This window comes from Seriola lalandi, unplaced genomic scaffold (assembly GCF_002814215.2).
Source record: "Seriola lalandi dorsalis isolate HSWRI2012SDOR001 ecotype SW California unplaced genomic scaffold, Sedor1 jcf7180002054901, whole genome shotgun sequence".
NCBI classification, from domain to species: domain Eukaryota; kingdom Metazoa; phylum Chordata; class Actinopteri; order Carangiformes; family Carangidae; genus Seriola; species Seriola lalandi.
In genome coordinates, this window is record NW_019525453.1 from 5817069 (window position 1) to 5844834 (window position 27766).

Below are 27766 nucleotides of genomic sequence, written 5' to 3' on the forward strand. Positions count from 1 at the left end.
TAACTGCATTAAAAAATCCAATAAAAAAATTACATTCATATTTCTGCATTTCTCATCCTCTCTGAAAACAGATATACAGTATAACTATAACTATATAACATGGTCTGTTATAAAGGATACGCACTGATGCAGTAACTGTTGCTGTAACAAATATCGTTTTTTATGCAAGTTTGGATTTGAACAAAACTATACAGCCATATTGTGACAGGACTAGTGATCTAAAATACAGTCACACTGCAATGATGAAAAACACTGAACACAGTAACAGACACTCCATATGTAGCAACGTTTCTAATCAGAGGGAAGACAAAAGAAATATTTGCCCCCTTTGTTTCTTGGAATTACAATGCGATTGTGTTGCGATGTTGCACAGCTGGATAATGTTACAGTAAATAAACTAAATGCTTGCAAATGTGTTAAATTGATTCAGTGCGGTGTAGAGCTACAAATAAGCAAGGTGGCTGCATTGTGAAGATTGTGATGTAGTGCTCTATATATGCTAGGACAGCATTTTGTGTTTTAAGGTAAGGAGAGTTTTGCACACTGAAACTCTGTCGTGAAACGATTATTGGGGATACCATACTTAGAAAACAAAGGGAAGAAGTAATTCCTCCAGTAATTCTCATCAGTGAAGACAGTCATCTGCATTATTTTCCATGCTGAAATGTCCCATGATGGCTTCTGTTGGTCTGGGCACATATACAGCAGATCACACTGAGAGACAGCGCAGGTTCAAATTTAACTTTAAAACTACGAGTAACAGAGCAACAGAACCTCTTCATTTCAGGCCTTCGAGCCCAGTTTGGTCATTATAAGTGTGTGACTGCGGCTTCAGTAGCTGCTTCTCCCTGCTGTGCTGAGAAGAGGACTCCTGCTGGTCGGGGATCACAAGCTGAAGGCTGCTGGCTGTGGAGGTCAGCAGCAACAGTGAGGGGCTGTCATGAATGTTTAGGCCCAAGACTAAATGGAACGAGACAGAAGTTAATTTGCCACACAAACACGCACGCACGCACGCACGCACGCACGCACAGACACACACACACACACAAAAACAAAAAAAAACAAACAGTTGTAATAGCACCAACAAAGCATAGCTTACCGAGACCTGAAGTAACAATGACAGACAATGTAACACACACTTTTATACACATGTCTCACACACATACACGCACACAGCCAACACATTTCACACTATGTCCTCCCCAGTAAAAAACCCCAGAGCTTGAAGCTCACTCCCTGTAGTGCAGTATAATCACTCCACACTTCCTCTGAGCCGCCATGGTGACAGTTTGAAAAACAGTCCTATTTCTTTTTTGGGGGGCAATGGTCACTTGAAAGTTATGGTCGTCTGTCAGGTGAAAACCTTGAATCTCCAATAACTCACTTTTTCAGGGTCTAAGAACGGAGGCGTTGTCGTTAGCTACCATGTGCCACATGTAGTTCAAGGTCCATCAACCACAAACTACTGGAGACATTTTTAAAAGGTTCTTTTCTGGTCTTTGCCTAATGTTTAAAGCACATACCACAAAACTACAGCACCCCCGCTTTGATTCTGGCTGTCAACCTTTTCTGGCGGATCATACCGTGCTCACCCACTGCCTCTCCCCACGTTTCCTTTCTTTCTCTATACTGCCAAACAAAGGCCCAAAAAATCTTTATGAACAGTTTAACTTCTTCTCATTTGGTGCATTTCGAACTTCACCATTTAATTAAATATGGAGCCATCAGACATGGTATACACCTCAGGCCAGACTGGATGACCAGGATGGTTTCTAACAGAACGTTAGCTGGTGAGAATATAGTTGTTAAAAATCAAATCATGATGATTTCATCTGTAGATAATGTACGATAAAACAAAATTTATTTCTCTGTCTAACACTGTAAATCTCCTTAAGGGGACTTCCTGACATGTATGTAACAGCTTCTTCACGACTTAGTTCATCTGTTTTATATCCAAACAATCACACTGTGGTCGAAAAAGTTTTCTATACTTTTCATTCATTATTATTCCCTAAATGAATACTTTAAAAAAATACTTAATGCTCAGTCAGGTGTGTGCTATAGGCATACATCTAAGTCTCTGAAAGGTGACCAGGATACTGGTCTTTGTGAGCCAGACACTCAGTTTGCCCTGTATAAGCGCTGTGAAGCAATATGATTGCTAATTTCTACTTTTCTCTAACTGCACGAGATGGCACTGTTGACTTCCTTCTTCAGAGCGGTTTTGATAGAGCAATGGTGGTGGATGGGGGGTGGAGCTAATCTTTACACATAGTGAGATCACAGAGATCAATGTAATAACTGTAACTGTGACTGTAATGCAAGTGAATGACAAACAAGACGACAGGCACGTTATACAATATAAGGGTGCTGTGGAGTAAATGCTAAAATCTGAGTGCTAATACTCAATGACAATGTGAACCTGCTGATGTTTTATGTAATATTTATTGTTCATATCTTAAGGTGAATTTATAGTTGCACATTTATGGGTTGTGCCATAGCTATGGAGTTGCTTCTCAAAAATGTACCTACAGAAAAAACCAATGTGGTGACCACCGGACCTGTGATTGGTCAGTTTGGGCTGCTTGCAGGTGTAGGTGGGGATTGTTAATAAAGACAACTTTAGGGAAGTTTAAGGGCGACTCAGTGGGGGTCTCCTTTCCAGTAATGCAGGTCTAACAGAGACATAAACCTGCAGCTGAACACAATCATCACTCTCTTATCATGATGAAAGAAATAGCATAAAGACAGAAATAATGTTACCTGCATATAACCCCAGTCCTATAAACACGTCACAGCTCTATATTACAAATTGAATGAAACAATATAAAGACAGTTACAGTGGGGAATATAATTAAAGCATGGCATGGCCTGATTATGTACAATACAGTTAGCGGTGGTCTTATCAAGGAGTGAAATCTGATACTCAACTATAAATCAAAACCTACGCCAAATGTATCCACAGCAGGACTCACAGTGGCTTCAAGTGCAAATCCAACTTTAGTTTAGCATCTTTTTGCCGATGGAAATATCATTAGTTTTGCAGGTATTTGGTCATAAGCTAAAGTATTAAACCCATTTAGATTTAGACCTTTCAGTGGCTTTAGATCTAAGTCAGGGAATCACCGATGTCAGTACAATACATCATCTGGAGACCTTTAGTATCTGTATCAGATTTCATGAATCCATCCAGTTTTTGTTGAGATATTTCACGCAAAAGTAAAAAAAGTAAAAAACCAAATAGTGGAGTTTGATGAAAGTCAAAAGATTACTGAAGTCTCCAGGATCCATCCTCTGAGGACCATGTGGCTCATCCCTCAACAGTTGCTGAGGCGTTTCAGGTGGACCAACGTGGTGCACCATTACCAGCAGAGCTAAAGTTACTAACCCATTGAAAAAGACATGATAGTCTATAAAAGACTATTGTAATACAGTATATACATCACAATAATAGTTTGACCTTGTATCTGATATTATATCTATTGGCAGTTTATGTTAGTAACTCTTCCAATTGATCTTCACCTTGTTCAAATCATCTGTGCTGCAGTCGCTTTTATGTTCGACTGAAGCAATATAAAACTGTCAGTGGTGTTTCATATCTGTGCGCTTATATCTCTTTCACAATATACCAGGTGTCTTAGCGTTAATGTGAAGCGTCATTCTTTGCACTCAGACTCACACTCACACACGATGGGCTGTCTGAAAGTGTTGCTCCTGTCCTAACTGATCGCCCAATCTGTCCTGGGACCTTTTACTGCCTGGTGAAAGGAGGCAGCAAGTGAAAATGCAAATATGGGCCTTTAAAAACAAAAGCGGCGAGTTATGATAAGGCTCCGCGAAGCTCCAGGATGAAGTAGTGGTGTGTTTTTGAAGGTGATTCAAACCAGACCTGGGCCCAACAGCATTTGCCAATTACTTCCAGCGTTTTTCTCGTGCTCCGTGGAGAACCTGATGGGAAGGTTTAGCAGAACAATTCAGATTACATCATTTACATTATCAATCATATTATTTTAAAACGCTCTCTGGAACTTGTTGTATGCTCGTATCTGGCAAGCGCCATTATTCTGGATTATAATCAGGCTAAAATATATCTGCAAACACTGTCTACGCTCCATCTGTTTAATAACTTTCACATCTGAAACAATTACTTGAACTTTCCAGACCTTAAAATGCCATAAAGCTTTACTGAAACTCTAGAAATGTAGTTGAAGCATTGTTTGAAAGGAAGACTAACAGGCTTCCTCACATTTCCCCGTTTCCCCCTACACATGTCCGGCTCCAGGGGGGGGGGACATTAGTTCAGGGTATCCATCCATCCTACCCTCATCCATTTATTCATCTGTATCTGTCTTGCCTCAGCTCTTGCACTGAGCAGCACCATCACAGTCTTTCATGCATGTCAGAGCTGCATATTTTATGTTCCCCTCTGCCCCCTGCAGGTCCTGCCGCGGTGATTTAGAGCAAGAGTGGAAAGAGGACAGGAAAAGAAAGAACAGGAGGCCCTGGGAGGAAGAATGCCTCCATCTTTCCTGCTTCTAAACGACACCGCTGAGGAAACGCCAGCCGGGATCTGTAAAGACACACACCAGGGGTTTTTATTGAAAAAGCCAAAGTGGGGTCATACTTTTTAAACATACTCTTACTCCTCATGTCAAATGGTGCGCACTTTACCGAGGTTTGGAAACTTTGTTTCAGTCATGAAAGTAAAATGATTGATCCTTTCTTTTTTTTTTTTAGATAATTGTGAAGGGCACAAAAAACTGTAAATGCACCAGTAATTAAGTTTCCATCCAATTTTAATGCAAATTTGAAACAAAATTTGAGAATTTTGACAAAAAAATATAAATGAGAGCGTGTCCACTACAGTTTTGTGAATGTTAGTAATTAAAGTCTCTTTATTGGTCCAGACAGATCTGAAGTTTTAATACGATGCCATTTTTCATCCCTTTAGTCATTACATCATTTTTCAACCTCAGCCTTTATGCTTTTTTTCCTCCATTTTTTTGTGCAAATTGAAAATGTGCATAAAACATTCGGGTGTGGAAACAACCTTACTGACATATTGTCACCTTGTAAAGATGATATGGATGATGTGTTAGCAATTCGCTTCCTAATTACACATCCAGCTCATATAAAGCAACTTAAGGGTTCATTGGCAGTTATGTTTCTTTCTACCTGGCTCTCCTTTTCGTTCTCTTTTAGTCCTTTCCATCTGCTCAGGGGAATATCTTATTCTGCTAAACGCTGCGCTGTGCTCAACAGCTAGCTGCTGACTTTGTTTGTGAGATGCTGGTATCGTGGCATGTAGTGGGCTTATCAGAGATAAACAGCTGCTGGCAACTGAAAACAAGGCTGAGCAGAGAAGTGAGAGTGAACCAAAACAGAAAACTTGTAAGACTTGAAAAATAATCATCTAAAAGACTTAAATGCTCCAGAGCTTCAGGGAACTACAGACGTGATAATCCTCTGTGGGTTTGTAACTACAAGCACCTCCTTTCACATCAAACACTGTGATCCATTGCTAATATAAAAGTATTGTGTAGTGCAGCTTTAAGTTTTGATATTTTTACTGAAGCAGCAACAGTTACAAATAATGAGAAAGAAATGTATTAGTTTTTGATATTGTATATCTCTTATGTAAACAGTGCACATTCAATAGCAGGTAACCCTCTTTTCCAATGTTCCAAAGCTGATACTTGTTTGTAATACAATGCGTTACACTAAGAAATACGAACTCCTTCTGAGAAAACACGATGATGGAACAAACAAGGAATGCAGCGGATCATCAGATCTCCGAACGCCCCTTTAAAGTGGTGATAAATGTGAGGCAGCTCTTCAAGGTGTAAGGTGATCAAAGGCGCGGCAGAGGCCTGGCTCTGGTTTACGAGAGTGTGGTGGTCAGCTGACGGGCCTTGGGATCAGAGGGGGGAATTCACTTTTCCTCAAGCTCACATCTGTGTCTCAGGCCAATGAATGTCCTGAACTAATGCAGGATGGTCTGTTCAGACCTCTGCACCCAATCCATATGAATTACAGAGTTCCCCAAAACTCATCATTTATCACCAAGACAGTTAATTGTCCTCCCTGTCACCATGTCATTTAATTACAGTCTTGAATGAGTGTCTTGTCAAGAGATGCCAAAAATGTATATTTCCCTTTGGTGCCTGGGACAGCAATCTGAACCCATATTTTAATTTATGATTTGAGGCACCAGTCCATATTTTCTTTGCTCTTCTTTAATACTGTAGCAACCCTCAATAATGAATCTATGGGTTGTTAGCTTATTCAGCAGCTCTTTATTCATCCAAAGAACACAGGCTACCGTGGGACGTGGCCAACGCCAAAACAACAAACTTAGCTGGTTTTACAGCGTAAACTTGCTCCCAAGAATGAACAACAACTTGTCCTCCTCCCTCTCTACCAATCACAGGTGCGTTATCTCACACACAAATCACTTTCATAGGTAGCTGCGATGACCGACAGGCCTCACAGCCTTTAAACATAACACACATTCACTGACAATCTGGAAAACTCAGTAACTGCAATAACAAGTCCTTTCTACCTTAACTAAATATAACATTCTTAAGACAGTAACACAGTTTCATTAACATGTGACCCAGCCCATTACAATACTATATAGCATCTGTTCTCTGTGTATTTTTGCATGACTTGGATGGACTTCAACATTATGAAACAATATCTGATGTTTTTGTACCCTGACATTATAGGTTGTTCCATTAAGCCACCGGCTATAGAAGCATAATTAATTCAAATCACATGGGTAAAGTGAAATGAAATAGTTCAGTCCATGCCTGAAAAGCAGAGTGGGTTGATTTTGGCCGATAAAATGAGGTATAGAATGTTACAGAATTGGTTAATTGGAAACATGATTATATGTAAAAACAAAACACAGAGCAGTGACTGACACAGTGGAGGAGTTACTGAGGTTGGAGCACACAGAAATTTCAGATGGAGCTGCTTATACTGTATTGTAGATCAAAATTCCCAGCACTCCCTGCCAGACCACTTGAGAACACAACAATTTAAGCACAGACTGAAGAATAAAGAGAGGAGAAAAACAGACACATGGGGGAATTGTCTTGTTTCTTTTGTTCTCGTCTCTTTTCATGCTGTTTTTTTTTCACTCTTACTATCCTCTGCTCCTCTCTCTCTCTCTGTCTGTCTTTGCTATAATTTTAACCTAACCCCAAATAGACTGACCCTTTGTGCTTGATACTAGCATTTTTCATTGTCATGAGACAGACATGACAATAAAAAATGCTATCTACTTATTGAGAAGAGCTTTGTGGCGTCCAATCCCACTGCAACCAGTGTCTTATATATATATATATATATATATATAGATATATTTTCTACTACTTTTTCGATTTAGCTTAAAGCTACATTAACTGATGTTTGGTCACTTGAGGGCAAAGGAAAAAGCTGCAAACACAATGCTGACATATACATAAAGTTGATATGGTAAAAGTGCAGTTGTGTATCTTCTCTTGCATGGTGTAATGAACAAACACAATCCAAAACTTTTGGCTGTAACTAGCTATTCATTCAGATAACAACAAGTTAGGTCCCATACAAGCAACTTTGTGATCCCAAGCTCCAATACACACACACACACACACACACACACACACACACACACACACACACACACACACACACACAAAAGATAATTTTTAAAAATTGACTTTTAAACATCGTGGGTGAAATAAAATGCAGCGAGGACGCGACCAGTCAGAAATGTTAAGCACTGCAGACCACACCCCCCGAACCTTTGGAAAGTACTACCAAAGATCCTCTATACTGTAAATCGTCTTTACTGTCTCTGTTCTCACTCATCACATCGAAAAATACTAGGAAGCCGCCAACCATATATATATACCAATTACCTATATAGAATGACGTCACGAGCTAAACGGCATCGTGGGGGATTAGCTCAAATGGTAGAGCGCTCGCTTAGCATGCGAGAGGTAGCGGGATCGATGCCCGCATCCTCCAAAGACATTTTTCCTTTGAGAAACGTGTTTAATCGTCGCTTTTACACGTATCGTATTGTCAGGGCCATGGCTCTGGTTCTTGTGCCTTACAAGACTCCGTCACGCCGAAATGACTGTCTCCCAGCTGGTGACTTTGTATCTTTGCTCCTTTAATTGCCGTAATCTAATGAGTGCTTTGGTAACAAGAACGTGTCATACAAAAACTGTCTGCTCACTAAGATTTATACGTTAAGAGAAAACAGATTAGCGGTTTGTAGAAAAGTAACTTAAAGGTCTCCTACTGCACTGGAGCTTCCGTGATGTCTCTTGCTTGTCAGTGGCTCCTGATAAAAGTGTCTGCCAAATAAATAAATGTAAATATATAGAAGACGGTTCGACATTCTATCCGGCTACTTTCCATATATGGAAAAGCTTCCGATACGGGGGATTAGCTCAAATGGTAGAGCGCTCGCTTAGCATGCGAGAGGTAGCGGGATCGATGCCCGCATCCTCCAAACATTTCTTTAGCTACTTTCACATCAATGTAATTATAACATGAGTAATGAATACATCAAATCTCTGGAGTAAGTAATTCCATTAGTTTGCCACGTGAATTACCGTTAATATACTGTATAATCTGCCCTCTCAGGTTTTTTGTAACTCAGCTGTCCCTCATGGAGTTTCATGTATTTCTTAAATTAGTCTGAAATGATACACTTGCATGCAGTTTGGGCAAATACATTTTTTTTAATCGTATTTTTTAAATGAAAAGAAAACCTCGACAGCAAACACATCAAAATGCACATTTCTTTAATTGTTAATGATGCTACTTTTTATTTTGTTAAGTTACAAAACAGAAAAAAATTAAGTAATAATTTGAGAGCAAGTGGGAGGGGTGTCATACAGATATTTACACTTTGGTGTAATCGGGGAATCCATCTAGATATGGAGAAACCGAGTCAGGTGTTGGAAAGAGATCCAGGGGGGTTGGACACTGGTTCATCACCCTGGGATAACATCACAGATGTGACAGAGCTCTGCACCATGCTAGCTCTACATCTTCTGTCTTCTGACTAAGGGAATAACGCAGCAGGAGAGTCTGAACAAAATAACTAACACAATCCACAATGGTGTGACAATTTGAGCAATACCCCTTTAAACCCCACAGCCAGTCTGTTTGTCTGTTCTTCTTGGGCCTGTAGGATGTCTCTAGGTCCAGTTATGTCCTTGACAGCCTGATGGGGGGATGTCCATGCAACATGTCATCCCTATGACTGCACATACAAAGATGATCCTTAGCCATGGTCTTTCATATAGGAAAAAACAATCGCAACAGATAGCAGCAGCAGGCAGCACATGCCTCTTCTGAGGCTGTATCCTGTGTCTAAACGGGTGCCATGGTCTGTTTTGTCCAGCAGGCGGTGCCATTGTCATCACTAAGTTGTTGTACAGTTCCCTACTCCTTCAGTGTGCAGGCTGCAGCTAGGAGACAAGCGGGCCCTAGAGGTATCCCATCCCTCCTTTTGCTACACACAGAAGGTGGTTACCTATGCAATTTCCCAAGTGAGACAGATGTGCATGGAGGTCAGCGCAGGCGACAGAGTATCTCCCACTTTCTGTTGCTCTAGTTGCTAGGTCTGGTGGACGTCTGTAGAGAAGTTGTCAAATGGCTCCAGTATCTTCTTGGCGGGCGTGGACCCACGTGGTGTCTGCAGTGGACTTTTATCAGTTGTCAGCAGCACTTGAAAAGGTCCGTTCCACCTCCTCTGCTTCTAGTGTTTTCTCCTGAAGTCCTTCCCCACGGCCCAGTCTCCTGGTGTCAGGAGTCTGACAGACAGAGTAATACTTGTTGGCTAATACTGCTCTCAAGCATTTTGTTGGCCTTCTGCATCTGCCGTGCTCCTGTAACAAAACAGATAATATATAAAACCCAACTTTTCATCAACAACTTGCCTGTTGTAACATTGTTTTGAGCTGATTAAATGCTGTCTCTGCTTTATCAGTCTGAGAGTGGAGCCTCTATTTCTGCATAGGAAGATATCGACTGTCTGCAATATGACGTCATGCCTCGGAAACTCATAACCTGTTTCTTTGTTTGAGGCTTCTGCTTGTTTGGGAGAGAGGGATTTGCCCTCTGGTGTCACTCTCTGTGATGCCCATTGTAATTCAGATGAGCTGACCTTGTGACCACTTTGTGCCAGGTGTTTCAGGAGAGCTCTTGTGTCTGTTTCGCAGGCCTGGTTTGTTGGAGAACAGAGCATTAAATCATCAGCATACTGCAGTAATGATGAACCACATGGTAATTGTAACCCCTCTACATTTTCTTTTTCATTCATGCATTTATTCATTCAAACCTTTATTTATACAGGGAAGGCCATTGAGAGCAAGCTCTCTTTTTCAAGGATGCCCTTAAACAAAATATACATCAAAAGAGACAACATTAAAAGTATAAAAACAATTTTGAACAGATAAGCAAAATACAGTGTAATTTATAAAAACTATAAAAGCCATAAAAGCAGAGTCTCAGCCCGTTGGACACATGTGGAATGCAAAATAGGGATGAACTGAACTGTTCTTTCTGCTCTGATAATCACAGAGAATCATTTCCTTCTCACGCCTTTACAGCGTTCAACTCCTTGCTCTCCAGTTGGTTGTCAATTATTTAATCTAGAAACTCACATCTTTCATTCGTCCAATAAAGGTGTTTAAGCTGTATCATTTCCTCTTTTCTACTCTCCCTGGATATTTTATATTCATACTTTTCATCCTGTCCCTCTGATACATGAGCAGTGCAGTGTAGGCTGTCTGTGCTCATGTGATCGGGTGTGTGTGTGTGTGTGTGTGTGTGTGTGTGTGTGTGTGTGTGTGTGTGTGTGTGTGTGAGTGTGTATATTTTAGCAAATTGTATCAATATGTCACAGGCAGGATACAATGCATTTTTCTTATTGATAGACAAGTGCTTTAAAATGTTTTTTACCTTGACATGTTGACTGATGTCTTGCTGCAGTCTTCCTCAGAAGAGTCACGTGATGTTGCTGTGACGTGTCTTATCAGCTATTGTTTTTACAGGCGTGGTCATCCTGTCAATTCGATCAGAGAGCAACAAGCACCACTGTTGGATTAGGGAGGCCATTGAGATCCAAAAACGGGCCCAAAGGACAGTGAACCGGGACGAGGGGGCATACATGTTATGATCGAATGACCTTGGCCTTTTCCCAGTTCATGATGTGATTTCCCCTTTTGCAGTGGTCTGATATGACTGATTTTAGGTTCTCCTGTTCCTCAGACCACTGAAAAACATACTACATGTTGTCCCATACCTGGGATGCTGTTCTGAAGGAGCGGCTGAACAGCAGGAGGCGTGGTCGTCCACGCCTGTCTAAACAACAGCTGATAAGACACATCACAGCAACATCACATAACTGTTCCAAGGAAGACTGCAGGAACACAGCAGTCTAAACACTTTAAAGCACTTGTCTATCGATAAGAAAAAAGCATAAATAAGTGCAGTAGAGACAAGATGAGCATTTTTGAAAGGATACAATGCAGTTCACAGTAGTTTCCACTCATATGCGTACAGAAGTGGGCTGAAACTATGTTTTACCATTTGGATGATATTTCCAACTCCAACAATTATGACTACACTGCTTACTTCACACATCAAGTCTCTGCCCAACAGATTTATGGTGCAGAATAGTGACAGCAAAAATGTATGTACGAACGAGTCAAAATTTTCATCTTCACAATTTAGGTCTTTAGTATACTGCTGTGTTATGGGGAATCCCCCTGCTCCCACTGTTTTTATGTATCTACCTATTGTTTTTGGTTTGACAGTGAGTAGTTTTTTCCATTAACACACATTCTGTTGCCCCTGAATCAACTAGAAATTCAACCCTTTGACCCGTGACCTGGAGAGTGAGTGAGGCAATGCTTTATAGGCGCCTGATTTCACCATTTGATAAACTCTCTCTCTCTATACGTGGCTTCAGAATTGTATTGTTTGCTTTCAATAGGCTTAATTGCTTAATGTAGCAGTTGTAAATCATAAATCATGACTGTATTTTCTTTCGAATTGTCTTTACTTTGCTGGGCTGAAGAGCAGCAGGAGAACAGGTGTGTTAACGGCACCTCACACAGGTGCCTCTCGTGCACACAGAGTAACTTTATTCAGTTATGCTTCTTGTTGTGTGTTTAGTGGTCGTGAATAGTTCCCCTGTTGGAATGACCTCCAACTGCAAGTCATTACTCTGTCAATCCTGTTTAATGTTTGTGGTTTTGAGTTTCATCAATAAGATTTATACATCCACATTGTTGCACCTCATTTACAGCTTCCTCTCCTGAGCTGAGCTGATACTCAGGGCATTAGATGTTTAGTTTGCACCATCTAGTGGACAAATACTAGAACCACATCACCTGGTTTGTGATTTGCACATGGCACAGACTGGGCTTCAGACAGGTTATTGGTTTTGATGTCACTGATGGTTTTTAGACTTGGACTTTGAAGTTATGAGGGTGTGACTTGTCCTCAGATCAAACACACTTAGACACCAGGACAGACGAGGGAGAAGTTTGTAAGTTCTTCTGTTTAATAAACATTTTTCACCGTTTCCCTTGTGTTTGCTGCATTTTGGGTCCAGCCCTATGTTAAAACATGACACTTTGGAGGTAATGACAGTTTTAGAAAGCAGATGGTTCAGAGCTTCTTTGTGCTGCAGTGGAGGATGATGAGCCAGTTTTATTACCGTTTTACACAAACACAGTGAACAGAAACCTCAAACTGTCTGACAACAAGAGGACTGGTGGCTGTTACTGGGATGTTGATCGGAGAGGAGCAGTTCGTATATCCGTGAGTTACAGAGGAATCAGAAGGAAAGGAAAGTTTGATAACTGTTTGTTTGGAAGTAATGATTAGTTTTGGAGTCTGATCTGCTCTAATGTTCTTGGTTACTCTGTCAGAGAAACATCCATCTCCTCCTTCTCTGCCTCTGACAGAGTAGCAGTGTATGTGGACTGTCCTTCTGGCACTCTGTCCTTCTACAGAGTCTTCTCTGACACACCGATCCACTTTACTTTGATATTTATAATTTTAGCCTGTTATTTTTCCAGATGCTTTGAGAGTGGAACACTACATCATAATCATGAATTGTGCATTTAAAGGAGAATCCAAACCTTTTCAATAATTCATATTTCTTATTCCTGTGCCCCAGAACAGACTGGTGAATGTTTGTGAACATGCAACACTCTCCTCTAAAGGTAGAAACCAAAGGGAGAACCTTACAATGTGTGATATCATCCCAGTTTGCTCTATAACAATGAATGGGGCTCTGATGCTGTGAGGCCATAACATGTTTGTGTAATTTCTAACATCAAAATGAGTATTTCATATCTTAAACTTTATGTCCAATTTAAAATCTGGATGAAACCAGTTAGAACTACACAGCTACTGTAGATTATGGGGTTAGTGAGGTAATGCATTTCTCCCAGTGGCTCAAAGTAATTTGAACTATATAACTTCAGTAGCCTAACTGCTGAAAACAACCCATTGGCTTTTTTTGCACTCATAACCTCTTAATATGGGGGGTTAAATTAAAAAGTGCATTCTACCTTTTCATTTGTCACTTATTCAATCAATATTTTAATGGAATACAGAACTGTTAACATAGAACTAAGTCACGTTATTTCCTGATGCATTAGTGTTGATGACGACTTTAAAAAAAAAAGTAATAAATTGATTCATTTTAACTCGACAACTGTTTGATTATCACTTCACTGACAAGACAGGATGTTTTCCACAGGACCGGGACCCTCCCTGTTTTTAGGCTTCAGTTAAAGATCCTCTGGAGAGGCTCATCCAGCTGGGCTGCACCGTCCTTCAACAGCCTCGGACACACACCATCCGGGCCTAAACTTGCGATACGTCATGTCTAAATAAAAACAACTAGCAAAACCAACAGCCATACTGTCAAAGACCTTAATCAGGGTCCTGTTACTTCGATTCTTACCATCTTTAACCACGTAGTGCTTTGAAAAGCCGAAATAAGTCGTCAGCAGGTGATCACGTCGATTCTAAATCAAGTCGATTTTCGTTCAGACTCTCGGAAAGTTTGTCTCAAAACTCTGTGTGTGTAAAATGAAAAGCACTGAGAGGTTTGATTTATAAAACGACATGAAGCAGTCAAAGCAGAATAATTGAAGACTTTGTGTCCGTGGGTTCGAAACATCACTCTAACCAGGGGGATTAGCTCAAATGGTAGAGCGCTCGCTTAGCATGCGAGAGGTAGCGGGATCGATGCCCGCATCCTCCAAATATTTCTTCTTTCTCTCCTCAATGATAACACATCTGCAGCACTCTACCATACTAAAACGTGTAACGTGGAACAGCTAAGAGAAACAACTGTTACCTTCGTATTTCAACATGGCAAAGAGAACCTGTGCCCACAAGGGCAAGTTACAACAATGTCAAGAACGTCCTCAGATGGAGCCATGCCAATGGTCATAATTACAGTAGTGTACAGTAGTGTAGATATATAAGAGAATAAGTCAAATATTGGAAGATTAAACAAAATACCTCCAGAAATACTGGCCCAGGACACAGCATGTCTGATGCAGTATGTGTTCAGAGAAGACTACATACTTATTTATTTATTGTTATAAAGCAATAAATAAATAAATAAATGTCAGAGCAGTGTTAATTCAACTGTATGATAATATTGGAGGTTCTCGTTGGTGGTGTAAATACACAGGTCTAAACTGATGCTGCTGTAACATCGCTCATCTGTTGTACAACTGCTACCATAGGTCCATTTTTGCTTTTGACAGGACTTTCAATAAACTGTGAGACATGTTTAAAAGCTCTTAAGAGCTTTTAGAAAGACTTCAAGTTAAAAAAAAATGTATGTCAAACTATAGTTACAAAGGTCAGGAGTGAATATTTTGGCTCTTCTGACACTATTACAGAGCTACAACCATTCTGGAAAGATTTTATTTTTTTGTTCTGTGCACACAAATTAATTTTTTGTGCCCACAAGATGTCCATTATAAAAGGATCATTGAGATCATGGAGATTAAACAGTTAATTGACTAATCGATTAGTTGACGGGCATGGAATTAATCAGCAGTTATTTTCTTTTTCTCTAATCATTTTCTAGCAAAATGCCTAACATTTCATAGTTGCCCCTTATCAAAAGTAAGGAATTTACGTATTACTTTGTTTTATTTTCTTTAATTTCTGGATTTGGACTGTTAGTAAGCAATGTGAAGATGCCACTTTTTGTTTTAGTGAATAAGACAGACATTGTGTTAAAATAATTGTTAACTACAGTCTTACATTACATTACTATATTTGTGCACACAAGATGAAAAAAATATAATCTATCAGGACTTCAGGGGCTTCGTGCACCATGGCTCTGTAAATGGATGTAAGTGGCTGGGACTGGTTTACGTTGCTTTCCAGAAGAATATAAATGTTTGTGATTAATTGCAAATTACAAGTGCAAGCAATGCCAATTACCAACTGTGAGTTTAATTCATACATCAAATCATATTTAATAAAATCTGACAGGCAGAGAAATGAACACATGAAGAAAGTGAGCAGACGGTTTGTAGGGTTATTAAAACACCTATACAGAAACCACTTTTATCATACATCAACATCAGTCGGCACTGGCAGTGAAAACCAAATCAAACAATGTTCAGCTATTTGAGTGTTTCTCCCCAAAATGAGCCTCAGTATTCCTGTCGTCTCATGTTCTTCCTCTACAGCGTTATCCTGTGATGAAGAGGTCAGCCAGCGTGGTTCGGTTCGGAAGCAGTGTCTGAACCAGTCAGCATGTGGAATAAGTCCCGGTGCTGTCCCTCTCTGGTTCGCATTCTGCTCCAAGTGACCAAAAGTTCAAGGTATCATTTTTTCACCAATGTCAGTGCAGAGTTACAGCAAGCAAAAGCAGCAGGGGAGCGTCCTGGCAGCAGATCTGAGTGGTGGAGGAGGAGTCTGTCTGCTTGCTGACTCATCTTCACCTCTTACATGAAGTCATCTGAATCGTAGCCATCCTGCAAACAACATGCAGTGAAGGACATCATCATAAGACTGCAGAAATCAGGATTTAATGTGGTGCTTTTGTTTCTGATCAACAGAAAAAGACCCGTCAGTGTCATCTAAATTATTTTTTATGATTATTAGATGATAACAAATGAAAAATTCCAATGTGTTTATTATTTTTTATAGTGCTATAACTGTAAAGAAATAAGTCATATAGAGAATTTATTAGATTTCCTGACTTTTCCTCTCTGTGAATCATGTTCCATAATAAATAGCATGGGACAAATAGTATGGTTTCTCTTGGTTGGTTGACGTCCTCACCTCATTAGTCTTCATATTTTCATCCTTCATCAGTGACGTATAGTTCCTGAAGAGGGAGACCAAAACATACAGTAGGATTAAAAGAAATACCATGTGTATGCAGTGCAATCTTTTAAAAGTAGGATCATACATAATGAAAAAAAGAAATCCAAAACACTCCAGCCTACGGTGTCTCATTTTGACCATTCATTAATGTACCTGAGATCCTCCATCTCTTTTTTCCTCTTCTGCTCTTCCTTCTCTCTCCTCTTCTGTTCTTGGAGCTGAGCTTTCTTCTCGTTCCTCTCCTCTCTGTCTCTCGACTCTTTCTCTGCCGCCAGGTCGGGGAGGCGTTCTACTTTTGTTTTCTCCAGACGGTTTACGATCTCATTGATCTTCTTCTCCACCGCCACGATCTTCACCTGTGAGACACAGCACAGGCGTCAAAGGCTTAAAACTGCTAGCAGAGGATAAATAAAACACTTGTGATGTGGAATACATGAAGCAGAGTGAGGACAATGTGCAGTAAATATGTTTTAAAACTTGTGCTGAGATTCTATCGTGTTTTATTATCCAGATGAAGCTGATCGCTCCCATTCATTTATGTAAATATGAAAATCAGAGTGAGCTAATGCATTTCTTTAAACATGACACGTTCATTTAGCTCGATAAAAGTCTGTTACATCCTTATTACACTGTCTAACAGTTGAGTGTTTTTTATTTCAGTGCTGGTTTACTCGCCTCTTTCTGTCGATGGAAGCCGATCTGTCCTACATCCATGTCTCCGGTTTTCTTCAGGTTGGCCCACGGTGTGTAAACCACGTTGATGTTGTTCATCTTACAACCTGTCCGCACACAACACACAGGTTTCAGAGTAAAAACACTCAGCAGATCTGATGCACTTTGATAAGCTGTGGCTTGTTCTCAGATTCAGTGTTTGGCAGATCTTTACCTTGGATGCTGTTGTTTTTCACTAGCTGCGCACAGTCTATCAGCACCTCTGGGGGAATATCATCTATGGCATGACCCTGGAAAACACACACACAGAGCAATCAACAGCGCCTGAGTGTGTGTGGTTGAGGGATAATGGACAGTTACCACACACAACACAAGCAGATGACAATGTACATCCTTCAATCAACCTCCTCATTCAAAACATTCAAACCGACCATGACCACAGTTGTTGTGTCTGTTATGGGCCTGTGAAGCCGGGCTGCACCTAACAACCATATTCAATATCATTTCATCTGCTGATTATTTTCTTGATAAACTGCTGAATTGTTCATTTTGTCCAACCATTTTGTCCAAATGGGTTTCTGTCACATTAGACAAAGAAAAGCAGCAAAATCCTCACAAATCAGAAGCAGGAACAAAAGAACATTTAATGTGTTTGCCTTAAGAATTACTTCAATGATTAGCTAATGTCTCAATAGCTGATTATTATTCTGTGGATTGACTAACTGACTGACTGTTTCAACTCTAGTATAATTTCACAGGCAAAGAAGAAGTGCTGGAGATAGTGTGAGCCGTTATTACATTCCCAGTTGAAAGCTGCAGCAGCAACATCCTGAAGCAGCTCAGGGAAATGTCTACACTGTTCAAGCCATTAACTCTATAGAAAAGAGGTTCAAGCACAAAACACACCATCAGCTTGAGTACTGTGGTCACCTCCCTTGCATTCTTTCCCCACTACAGTGTTTTGCATTAGGCTACATGTAAAGTGGTCAAAGATCAAAGATTAAATAAGCTGAAATGTAAATTATAGGATGTGATGTGTATCTGAATGTGTTCAAATCTTAGTATTTCAGGTTCATTGTCATTCAGTGTGTTGGCTCCGTACCTTTGGCAACCTCAAGTAAACGTGAGCCGAGGACAGTTTGTCCACATGAAACCTGCAGATTGAGGGAAAAAAGGCGTCAGTTGCGATACAAAGAACAATGATGAGCACACAATTTGTCATTAGTGATAAAGCATAAAGCACAATGATGAACAGGATTTAACTACTGAAGTGATGATGGGTGACTGTGACAGGGCAGACTGGGTCCACTTTAATATTGTGATATTATTATTTTATTTTATAACAAACCTCTTATTGCCTGAAACTGAATTGTAATGCCAGACAGTGCCAGGTTTACAGATAATTCCCAAACTATACCTGTAAACACTCTTTGGGACCGTTCAGCCACAGACTTTATTGTGTATTTGAGTCACAAACCTCTAATTGAAAAGAAACGTTCAGATAAGACACGAATGTGTAATCTCACCAGATGTCTTCAGGCCATCCGTACTTGATAAGATCCTCATCTGATGACAAAAACAACCTCGAGTTAAAGTTAATGTGGCATAATTTGTGGCTATGTGAATACACATTGACTCGCCAGAATAATATAATGATCAGAGCACAAGTCACTGATTATAATAAAAGCATAAAGCGTGAAGTGGATCTGTAATATAACGCTAACAATCTTACTTTCATACTTGTCCTTTCCCATGTAGATTGTGTAGGGAGGCTCCACCACTGACAGAAGAGGAATAATTGAGGGAAACAGTAATATTAGTTGGTATAAAACACAGAAAACACACAGACAAAAATCGCGTAAAATGAGAAATAAAACATACAGCTTTAAAGGTAACTGGCTAGCCGGGCTACAAGCTAACTGCTGCTTTGACTCACCGGCACTTGTGAAGTAAAACACCATTTTACGTGAATTGAAACTCCCCACTAAAAGATGAATAGAGTGAAGTTTGAAAGGTAACACGATAATTAGGAACACAACTTAATGTGAGCAGCTTCGAGCGGACAGATCGTTGTTACTGTCAGCAGACTCTGTCTGTCACTTTTCGCATGTACACGTTGACCCAGGAAGTACATGAGTCTGTCTTCAAAATAAAAGCTTGCCATTCAATACATTTGACACTGTCCGGCGTCAGGGGTTTACTCTGTATGTAGTTTCTATCTATATAATTTGATTAATCACTAATTAGTTTGAAATCTGCGCCACTGATGTACAGTATCAACTATGATGAGTCCCCCACCATCCAATTGGGGCTCTGGCTCGTGTAGAGGGACTCAGAGTTTTAAGACTTTTGTTTGTTTTAGTTTGATTTGATCTGTATTTGTTGCAATGTGTCAAGCAATTAAAACATATAAACCCTTGAGCCAGGTTCAATTAATTCATCGTAGAAAAACTGTAAGGCTGTATAAACAGTTACTGTTATTATCAATACATCCAAGAATTATTTTTCTTTTGCTGTAGATTCAGCATAGAAGAGGATAGAAATTGTGAAAGTGCCCATCATTATTCACTGAAGCCCAAGATAACATATTCAAAAAAAATGTAGTCTGTCAAGTTAATCAAAACCCAGCCATGTTGAGTTTTACAGCAATAGAAAACTGGGAAATAGCAGATTGATTTGAAAATAAGCGTAGAGTGAATGAAAAGACTGATAAATCGCCATTTATGAAACAATGATCTTTTATTTTGAAGGCTAGGACCAGAAGGCCCGCTACGCTTTTACTGTGGTAACTCAATTACGTTTCCGGCGTTTCCGTTTCCGGAAGGCTGGCGCGGGTTATTCAAAACACACAGAAGAAACGCGGGCAGGAGAAGCAGGAGAACCGCCACAAACTACTATAAACTTTTATACCAATATTTATCTCTTTATGTAGCGCGCCAGAAACGTGTTCGGTAAGAAAACTGATATGTGTTTTACGGTTGTGTGTGTGTGTGTTTGATACTTTGCTTGTTTCTCTCCGGAATGTCGTATTCAACGTAACGTTAAATTAAGAAAGGTCTATTCACGAACTATAAAACAAACAAATATCACTACTCAGAAAAAAATGCCGGTCTTATTTTATGTTTAGGCATTTATTAATTGATATCGGCACCTCAGCTAATTTGTATTGGAGAAAAAAGACGCCTTTGCATAAGGTAATCATCCCGCCAATTACCCATTCTTCGCCACTTTTGCTCTTAAATAAGCGCTAAACTAACCTAAGATGACATTCATGTCGAGTAAATTCACATTTTTGCCCATGGAAGATTAAAATGTTTCAGTCATGACGTGAATTTGTGAGTCTATCAGTCACCTTGCAGATATAAAGGTCTGGAGGTATTGTTTTTGAGTTTGGCCTCCACACGCTCCATTCACTCTGTCACTAAGACATTCACGCCAAACTATTGCTGATAAATTATCACCAAAAAAAGCAAAATGACTTAAAGATGCATTTAGGTCTATGACCTTTTGTGACATCCATAAAAGGTCTTGTGGCACTGCTTACTGCGGCTGTAATTGTTACAAAAGCATTAGATCTCACTTTCATAAGAGGAAATAAAACACTAGCACTTGAATACTTCCTTCCTTCCTTTCGTCCTGGCAACAAGCATATTGATCATTTAAAATCTGTATTTGGTAAATGTTTTGCCTTCAATTTACCATCCAGTAGACAGATGCAAATAGAGGCAAATTTTCTTACAACCAATATTGCAGTAAATTGTGATATTAGAAATACATTAGAGGATAAACATTTTCCTGTGTTTTAAGCTGGTTGAAAACATTGCTGCTTGTACGTTAACAAGAGGGAGCAGCCCTTGAGCAGAAGAGTAATACTTCAAACTGAAATGCTTCAAGTTGCCTTGTCTTTTATGCTCACCCAGCAGACCTGATAATGTTCTGTGTCTAGGTTTGTGAAAATGATGCCCACCACTACACGGAAGAGAAAGCTCGCCTCTCTGGACTCTGACAGGTTTGTTAGAACATACTTAAAATGGCTGACTACCTTATTTACTCTCAAAATGTACTATACACTCAGATATAACAAATTTCTATTCGTACAGATTTTGTCACGGATAGAAATGTGTCCATAGGAAAGATTATGGAAAACTATCAAGTAGTGAATCCTTAGAGAGTTCCTGATTTAAGTTTACCAAATTTATACACTTGTATGTAAAAAAATTCAAAAAATATTAAGCTTTGATGACAAACAATTGAACTTATTAATATACTGTGTGTCCCCATGAGATAATTACAGTTCCATGTTACATATTTTCAATCTAACAAGAGGTTTTCATCTGGTGAAATCTAATAAAAGTTGTGTTGGATCTATGGCGCTATTTCTCATACTCTGTTACTCAAACACCAGTCACCCAGCCAAGAAGGGGGAGAGAGAGGAGATGTCCCCCCTGAAGAGGAGGTCCCAGAGAAATCTCCATCAGTCTCCAACCAAAAAGAAGCCTGCTGGGCGTCTGGACAAGGAGAACTGTCCTTCACCACAGAAATCCCCACGTAGACCAGCAGGTAGGGTGGACTGGTGAAAAGCGAGCTTGCTGTTCAGATGATGTGGTTCTCTGACGTTTGAGAAAGATGTATTCTGGACAGGAAGTGTTCTTAAACATCGACTGTTACAGAGACATACCGCAAATGATAATTCTTCCCCACACCCATACTTCCTTTCACCATCCGTATCTCTCTATATTCCTTTTTTTCTAGTCTCTCCGGCCAAAACGCCTCGTAAACCCACCGTCGTTACAAGCTCCTTCTATGGCAAGAACAAGCCAATCTATCTCACTCCGCTAGAGAGGAAGGCGATAAAGGAGTCTCTGCCTTCCCCTCCTCCTCTTCCATCACCTCCCTCCCAGGCAAAAAATCCAGAAAGGAAGAACAAGAAGAATTTAAAAGGAGGCAGAAAGCCGAGAAAGGTGTCTGCAGGATCCAGTAATGCGGGGAAGATGGTTATGAAAAGCTTTTCGACATCCACGAAGACGATCAAGCTGTCAAAACCTAACAGCAGGTTTGTTTCCACTTCCAGTCTTTTTTTGGACATCAAAGGTTTTTACATTTTTTATCACGATCTTTAATCTAGCTTTCTTATTGTTGCATTATTCACTTCAACAGTGTCACTGCTAAACCAGCACCTACTGCAACTGCTGCTCCCGCCAGTAGCATCAAACCAACAGAGTCCAAGAAAGCAATCACCATCACTTTCAGCAGCCGGAAGCCCAAACCGAAGATATTTGTTGGAGCTGCTTTCTTCGGTACAGGGAAAAAACCTATGTCCATGTACAAGAAATCTGCGCAAAAGTCTTTGACAAGGCCAGCTTCAGTTCAGAAGAAAAAGAAAGCTGCGCTGCCACAAACGCAGAGTGAGAAATCTACGCCACAGCAGCCGCAACAGCAGCCGCAGCAGCAGCAACCTGCTCTGGTGATGAACCAACAACATAAACATCCTCAAGAGGTGAGTAGAACCACTGTGTTCATGTGTTTACACTTTTACACACTATTGGTAACAAGCAAAAAAAGCACTGGTCCCTCATTTGTGATGGAGATTTGTTATTTAATCAAGGTATAAATGACACAAAGAGTTGTTACCAGATCTGTGAGGCAGCAGCGAAGACACAAGCGCAACTCAAAGTAGCAAATTGCAAACCGGCTCACTCTGGAGCTTTTACTGTGGTATTTGTCCAGATGTGTGTGTTGTTTTTTTTTTTGATACGATATTGTCCTGGTCGTTTCCTGCAGACTGCTGTCCAGCCAGTCGTGGCAGAAGAGGAGCAGCAGAGCACCAAACAGAGAGCAAAGTTTGATCCGACAGACTGGATGGACTGTATTGATGAAGAGCCTAAAACTCCACAGCCATTCAGGTGATTTGCTATTATATAAAAGTTTAGCTGCCCCCAGTTTGTATTTTTTCACCCAATTTGAAAGGAAATTGTTCCATTTGCACACTTTTCTGAAAGTTTAAATCTTTTTGCAAACAAAAATTATTGCTAATTTTTCTTTCTTTTTCTTTAAACTTTTAATATAAGTGCAAATGCATTGTTCCAGATAATAAACAAACATCTTCTTCCCTCAGCTCACCTAAAGTCTTGGCAGAGAAACATGGGATTACCAAGCAGCTGGTGGTTATGCTGACAAGGACCCCATCACCAAGCTCTGCAGCTGCAGCCCCATCCACCACTCCTCGGGTACAGCAGTAGTTTATATCCACATATTCAGACATTCTTGCACCGGATCTTTTGCTGGTCATCGATATGTTTAAAACTTCAGTGCAGTTATTAATCATTACCAGAAATTTGTTATTGAATTTTAACAGTGTTTAAAAAAAATATTTCTCAATTTTTTCAATTTCTGCTGCCGTTTCTCAAAATATCAAACTCAACTTTTTCCAGGATGGTTCTCTGGCAGACGGGGGCTCTGAGCCCGTCTTTGACCTGAGTGATATAAGTCCAACCAACACTGCCTCCAGCCCCCCCAAAGGTATCCACAGTAAAACAGTCCCAACACATCAGCCCACACCAACACTTAAAAAAATTCTGACACCTTCCTTTCTTTCATCTGAGACTGTTTCAAAGGCTCCTGTAAGGCTTTATTTAAAATGCATTTTAAAATGTTTCCACAGAATGTGCAGCGGTGTATCCCATCTTTGGCTCCGCCGCCAAGAGGTGAGACTTTTTAGTCCACACTTTTTCCCACTTAAATCTTTTATTGGAAAAAGATTCGCAACAACAAACAATGACAGCAACAACAACAACAACAACAACAACAACAACTAAACCGTTGGGGAAATTCTTCATATTTTTATAATCCATGCAGCTCTGTTTCAAACACTTTCCCAAAACAGTTATTTTGTGACATTTCCGAAGATTTCTGTAACTAAATCATTTCTCATCTTTGGAATAAAGGAACCAATCAGATTTTTTCTAGAATTCCCTCCGTGAATTGGTGGAGGTTTGGTGTATTTTCCAATTATCAGTGCTTTAATTCAAAAATTCAGCACAGCACAAAAAGAGATTTGTCTGTGACACAACATGAGAAGTTGCTGTATTTCCAGCATGTACAGAGCTAAAGCTTTGAGAGATTTGGCAGCAGATGATGGTGGAAAAGCTGATGGAAACAATCCTCCAACATTTTTATCCTCTACAGGAAAGACAAAACACCAGGATAATAGAAAGTAGGAGGATGAACTATTGAGTTTTGCCTGTTAGAAACACGAGCACTAATGACAACACTGGTGTGAAGATGGCACTAATCAACTGTTACTTTTTATGGAATCAGGATTAAGTTAAGTAATCGGTAACAAGTTTATAAATATGGATGATGAACAGACACAGGTCGCAGTTTTGATTTGATTACCATGTTGATGTCCTTCGATACCATGTTTTTTTGTTTTGTATGTAACACCAATGCTCTCATGTTGTTCGTCCTGTAGGTTAAAGAACGCTGCTCTGCGGCCTCCAGTGTCCAGCAGCACCCCGTCTGGCCCCAAAACACACAAATCACTGCAGACTCCTCCTCCTTCAGCTAAAGAGCGAAGTGCTCGCAGGAGGAAAGAGAAGCAGGATGGCGACCAACTCATTATCGTATGTTAATGTTTTACATTATATTGTTTTGGTTCGTAACATGTTGGGCACTACATTTTTAATGGCGGATGCAGTCATTTTGTATTAAAGCTGGTTCGTTTTTCAGTCCAATATTCAATATACTGATACAATACTGTGATTTTTTTTTTTTTTTTTTTTCATGCCACCTATAGTACATACAAAAAGTAAGATCGTACAAGGAGAAGGTAGAAATTAGTAAGTCACACCAGGCTTGGGATTTTGTTGGTTAATGTTCAGGTGTGTGCTGAGTGTATTTTTCTCTGTACTTCACCATCAGGATGCAGGTCAGAAACAGTTTGGAGCAACAACCTGCAGCTCATGTGGGATGGTGTACAGTGCAGACAATCCAGAGGACAATTTCCAACACACCCAGTTCCACCAGCGCTTTCTCGACTCCATCAAATTTGTGGTAAACTTTCCTCCTTCCTTCTCTCTGAACTCGCTCATATAGGCGGCAGACACCTTTAATTCATGAAGTTATTCACAATTTAATGTAGATCTGATAGTGCTACTTGTTTGAATTGATTGTGCAGAGAACCATAACTTCAAATAGAACAAAGCAAATGTTCAACCTGAGTTCAACATGTTAATGAAAGAAAATTCAAAATAGGTTTTGACAACCTTATTTAATGCCCCTTTAGTCTCTAAAACAGTGGAACAATTAATAGTTTACTCTTTATTCTTTTATCCAACAAATGTAAGTTCACTATAAAAAAAACAAAAAAACAACTTGTTTTCATCCCCAAAACATTTTTCGTTTTGCCACTGTACCGCTGTGATGATTTGTTTCTATCTGAAGTGGTTTGGTATTTTCTGGAGATCTTCTGCCAAGGCTGCTGGCATCAGTTTCATGGGGAGGTGAGTTTGTTATGAGTTTTTGGCTTCTAACTGCAGCTTCTTCTCTCTGTTGTATTGCCAGGGTTGGAAGAAGGAGCGGGTGGTGGCCGAGTTCTGGGATGGAAAAATTCTCCTGGTGATGCCAGATGATCCAAAATACGCCATCAAAAAGGTGAGAGTCTTTACACTGGATGTACCCCAGCTTATTTCTTATTGTGTGTGTTTGCATGTTTTGTATGTTTGTCACTAATAATCAACAAAAAACATGTGAGAATATATAAATCAAATATTCAAATCCATCGCTGCACATAAGTATGTGTTTTACTTGAGAGGGTGTCATTTCATGTGGATTATACTTGATACACAAGTGATGCATGAATTGTGAAAGTGTTTTGTTTTTAACTAGCTTGTTCTTTAATATTGATTTCCATGGACTTTCCCTGCTTGTGTGTTTGCTTTCAGGCTGAGGACGTGCGTCGTGTAGCGGACAACGAGCTGGGTTTCCAGCAGGTGACTCTGAGCAGACCCACACAGGCCAAGACCTACCTGTTCATCAACACGGAGCGACTGGTGGTGGGATGTCTCGTCGCTGAACCCATACGACAGGTGGGGCTGAAGATCTTAATACAGTGGTTCCTAATCTTGTTTGTTCAGTGTCTTTTACTGATACAATTTTTTTTTTGTTGTCCCCAACAGGCTTACAGAGTCCTTGAGCAGCCAGATCGACACAAGGATATGACCAAGGACGACTTCATGGAGCGACACAGAGCCTGGTGCTGCTCCACTGTCCCGGAACAAGCTCTGTGTGGGATCAGTCGGATCTGGGTCTTCAGCCTGGCCAGACGGCAGGGCATCGCCACCCGCATGCTGGACACCGTCAGGTACGACGTCACACTGACACTTGCTGTCTTCTGTTTGTCTGTACAAATTAGCATGTCTTCAGCCTCAACTTTTCTTTTATTTTGGGGGGGAATATTACTTTTCATCTTAAACGAGGAACAGTGAGAACACAGTTAAAGATTAGAAAACGTTATGTTTATCAGACTCAAAGGAGCTTTTCAAAGAATGTTTCTGCCTTAAAGTTCTTCATCAGCAGTGAGCTCAGTCCTCACTTTGGAAGCTTTATTTTGTAAAAGCGAAGCATACCTACTGACTTCTTCCCCTCCTGTTAAGAGCATCATACAGCTACACAGACTACAGCAAAGCCACACACTGATTTCTTTCTTTCTGTCTTTTTGTTTTAGGAGCACCTTCATGTACGGCAGTCATCTAACCAAGGAGGAAATTGCCTTCTCTGACCCGACACCTGACGGCAAACTGTTTGCAACCAAGTACAGCAACACACCAGCCTTCCTAGTTTACAACTTCATCGCATGAAGTTTGGAAAGAATTTAAAACAAGGATTAACGCTACAGTTCAGCCTGTTAAATCAGTAATGTAAGTCCTGCACATTAACAGATCTGTTGGATTGTCTTTCATATGCAAAACAGTAATGTTCAGGTTGGTGTTAGTTGGTACTGAAAACTGTGTCTAAGCTTCAGTTGCATAATTATTGTGCGTTCTAATCCGGATACAGTAGGCTTAGCAGGTTTTTTTTTTTTGTTTCACCTATGACTTGGTATTTATACTCAGTGCCGCCCATTTTACTGTTGAATGTTGTGTGTATAATGGCAGATGTTTATATTTTACTTAAGGATCTTAAATCTGGAGAGATAATATTTCACATTTCTGAATATTCCCACGTAGCTAGCTTTGATTCATGTTGTGTTTTGCATCAAAGAAAACTGAAGCCTCCTTTTAAAACTTTAATTCAAAAGTTCTGTTTTTTTTTTCTTGATACAAGCTCGAGGTTTTCAGGCGTCTTTGAAGGGAAAATATGTTTATAGACACTGACCTGTTGAAAGGTGGATACCACCGTTGTTTTTATTGGCTTTCAGCTTTGTAAATAGATTTAATAAACCTGTTGCCTTTGTTTTATGAACCTAGACTTGATTGTTGGAAATGTATCTAATTATTGCAGGAGCATTTCTATTAGAGCATATTCTCCATTTCAGATCATGTTTGAGTGGAGATTTCAGTTTCCACGGTAAATCCACTAACCTGCTTGTTTCAACTGTATCACATAGTCATCAGCAGATGTTGTTTGCTGGAATGTCACTAATCAAATTATGTAGCACTGCTCAGAATAGAAAGTTTGAACATCTACAGCTCCATGA

General features: G+C 40.0%; 2 protein-coding genes, 1 long non-coding RNA gene and 3 other non-coding genes across 6 annotated transcripts; 4 read left to right on the forward strand and 2 right to left on the reverse strand.

The window, feature by feature from the left end:
* Positions 1-2429: 2429 nt before the first annotated feature.
* LOC147817750 (uncharacterized) lies at positions 2430-6238 on the reverse strand. The gene is made up of 2 exons (XR_015436077.1): positions 5176-6238; positions 2430-4570 (listed from the first exon to the last, which is right to left on the reverse strand). It is a non-coding gene; the product is annotated as an uncharacterized LOC147817750 (long non-coding RNA).
* Positions 6239-7943: 1705 nt separating this feature from the next.
* On the forward strand, positions 7944-8016 carry trnaa-agc (transfer RNA alanine (anticodon AGC)). The gene has a single exon. It is a non-coding gene; the product is annotated as a tRNA-Ala (tRNA).
* Positions 8017-8436: 420 nt separating this feature from the next.
* Positions 8437-8509, forward strand: trnaa-agc (transfer RNA alanine (anticodon AGC)). The gene has a single exon. It is a non-coding gene; the product is annotated as a tRNA-Ala (tRNA).
* Positions 8510-14226: 5717 nt separating this feature from the next.
* trnaa-agc (transfer RNA alanine (anticodon AGC)) lies at positions 14227-14299 on the forward strand. Its single transcript has one exon. It is a non-coding gene; the product is annotated as a tRNA-Ala (tRNA).
* A 1195-nt stretch (positions 14300-15494) lies between these two features.
* Positions 15495-19189, reverse strand: ccdc25 (coiled-coil domain containing 25). The gene is made up of 9 exons (XM_023430002.2): positions 19007-19189; positions 18803-18850; positions 18597-18636; positions 18173-18224; positions 17285-17360; positions 17074-17177; positions 16552-16754; positions 16354-16399; positions 15495-16043 (listed from the first exon to the last, which is right to left on the reverse strand). Exons 1-9 carry the CDS (start codon positions 19029-19031, stop codon positions 16014-16016), a joined length of 624 nt encoding a protein of 207 aa, XP_023285770.1. The 5' UTR covers positions 19032-19189; the 3' UTR covers positions 15495-16013.
* Positions 19190-19899: 710 nt separating this feature from the next.
* LOC111672761 (N-acetyltransferase ESCO2) lies at positions 19900-27537 on the forward strand. The gene is made up of 15 exons (XM_023430322.2): positions 19900-20021; positions 21017-21079; positions 21476-21630; positions 21823-22123; positions 22228-22567; positions 22852-22973; positions 23186-23297; positions 23502-23589; positions 23732-23774; positions 24542-24692; positions 24991-25122; positions 25633-25722; positions 26013-26156; positions 26247-26431; positions 26795-27537. Exons 2-15 carry the CDS (start codon positions 21027-21029, stop codon positions 26925-26927), a joined length of 2049 nt encoding a protein of 682 aa, XP_023286090.1. The 5' UTR covers positions 19900-20021; positions 21017-21026; the 3' UTR covers positions 26928-27537.
* Positions 27538-27766: the final 229 nt, after the last annotated feature.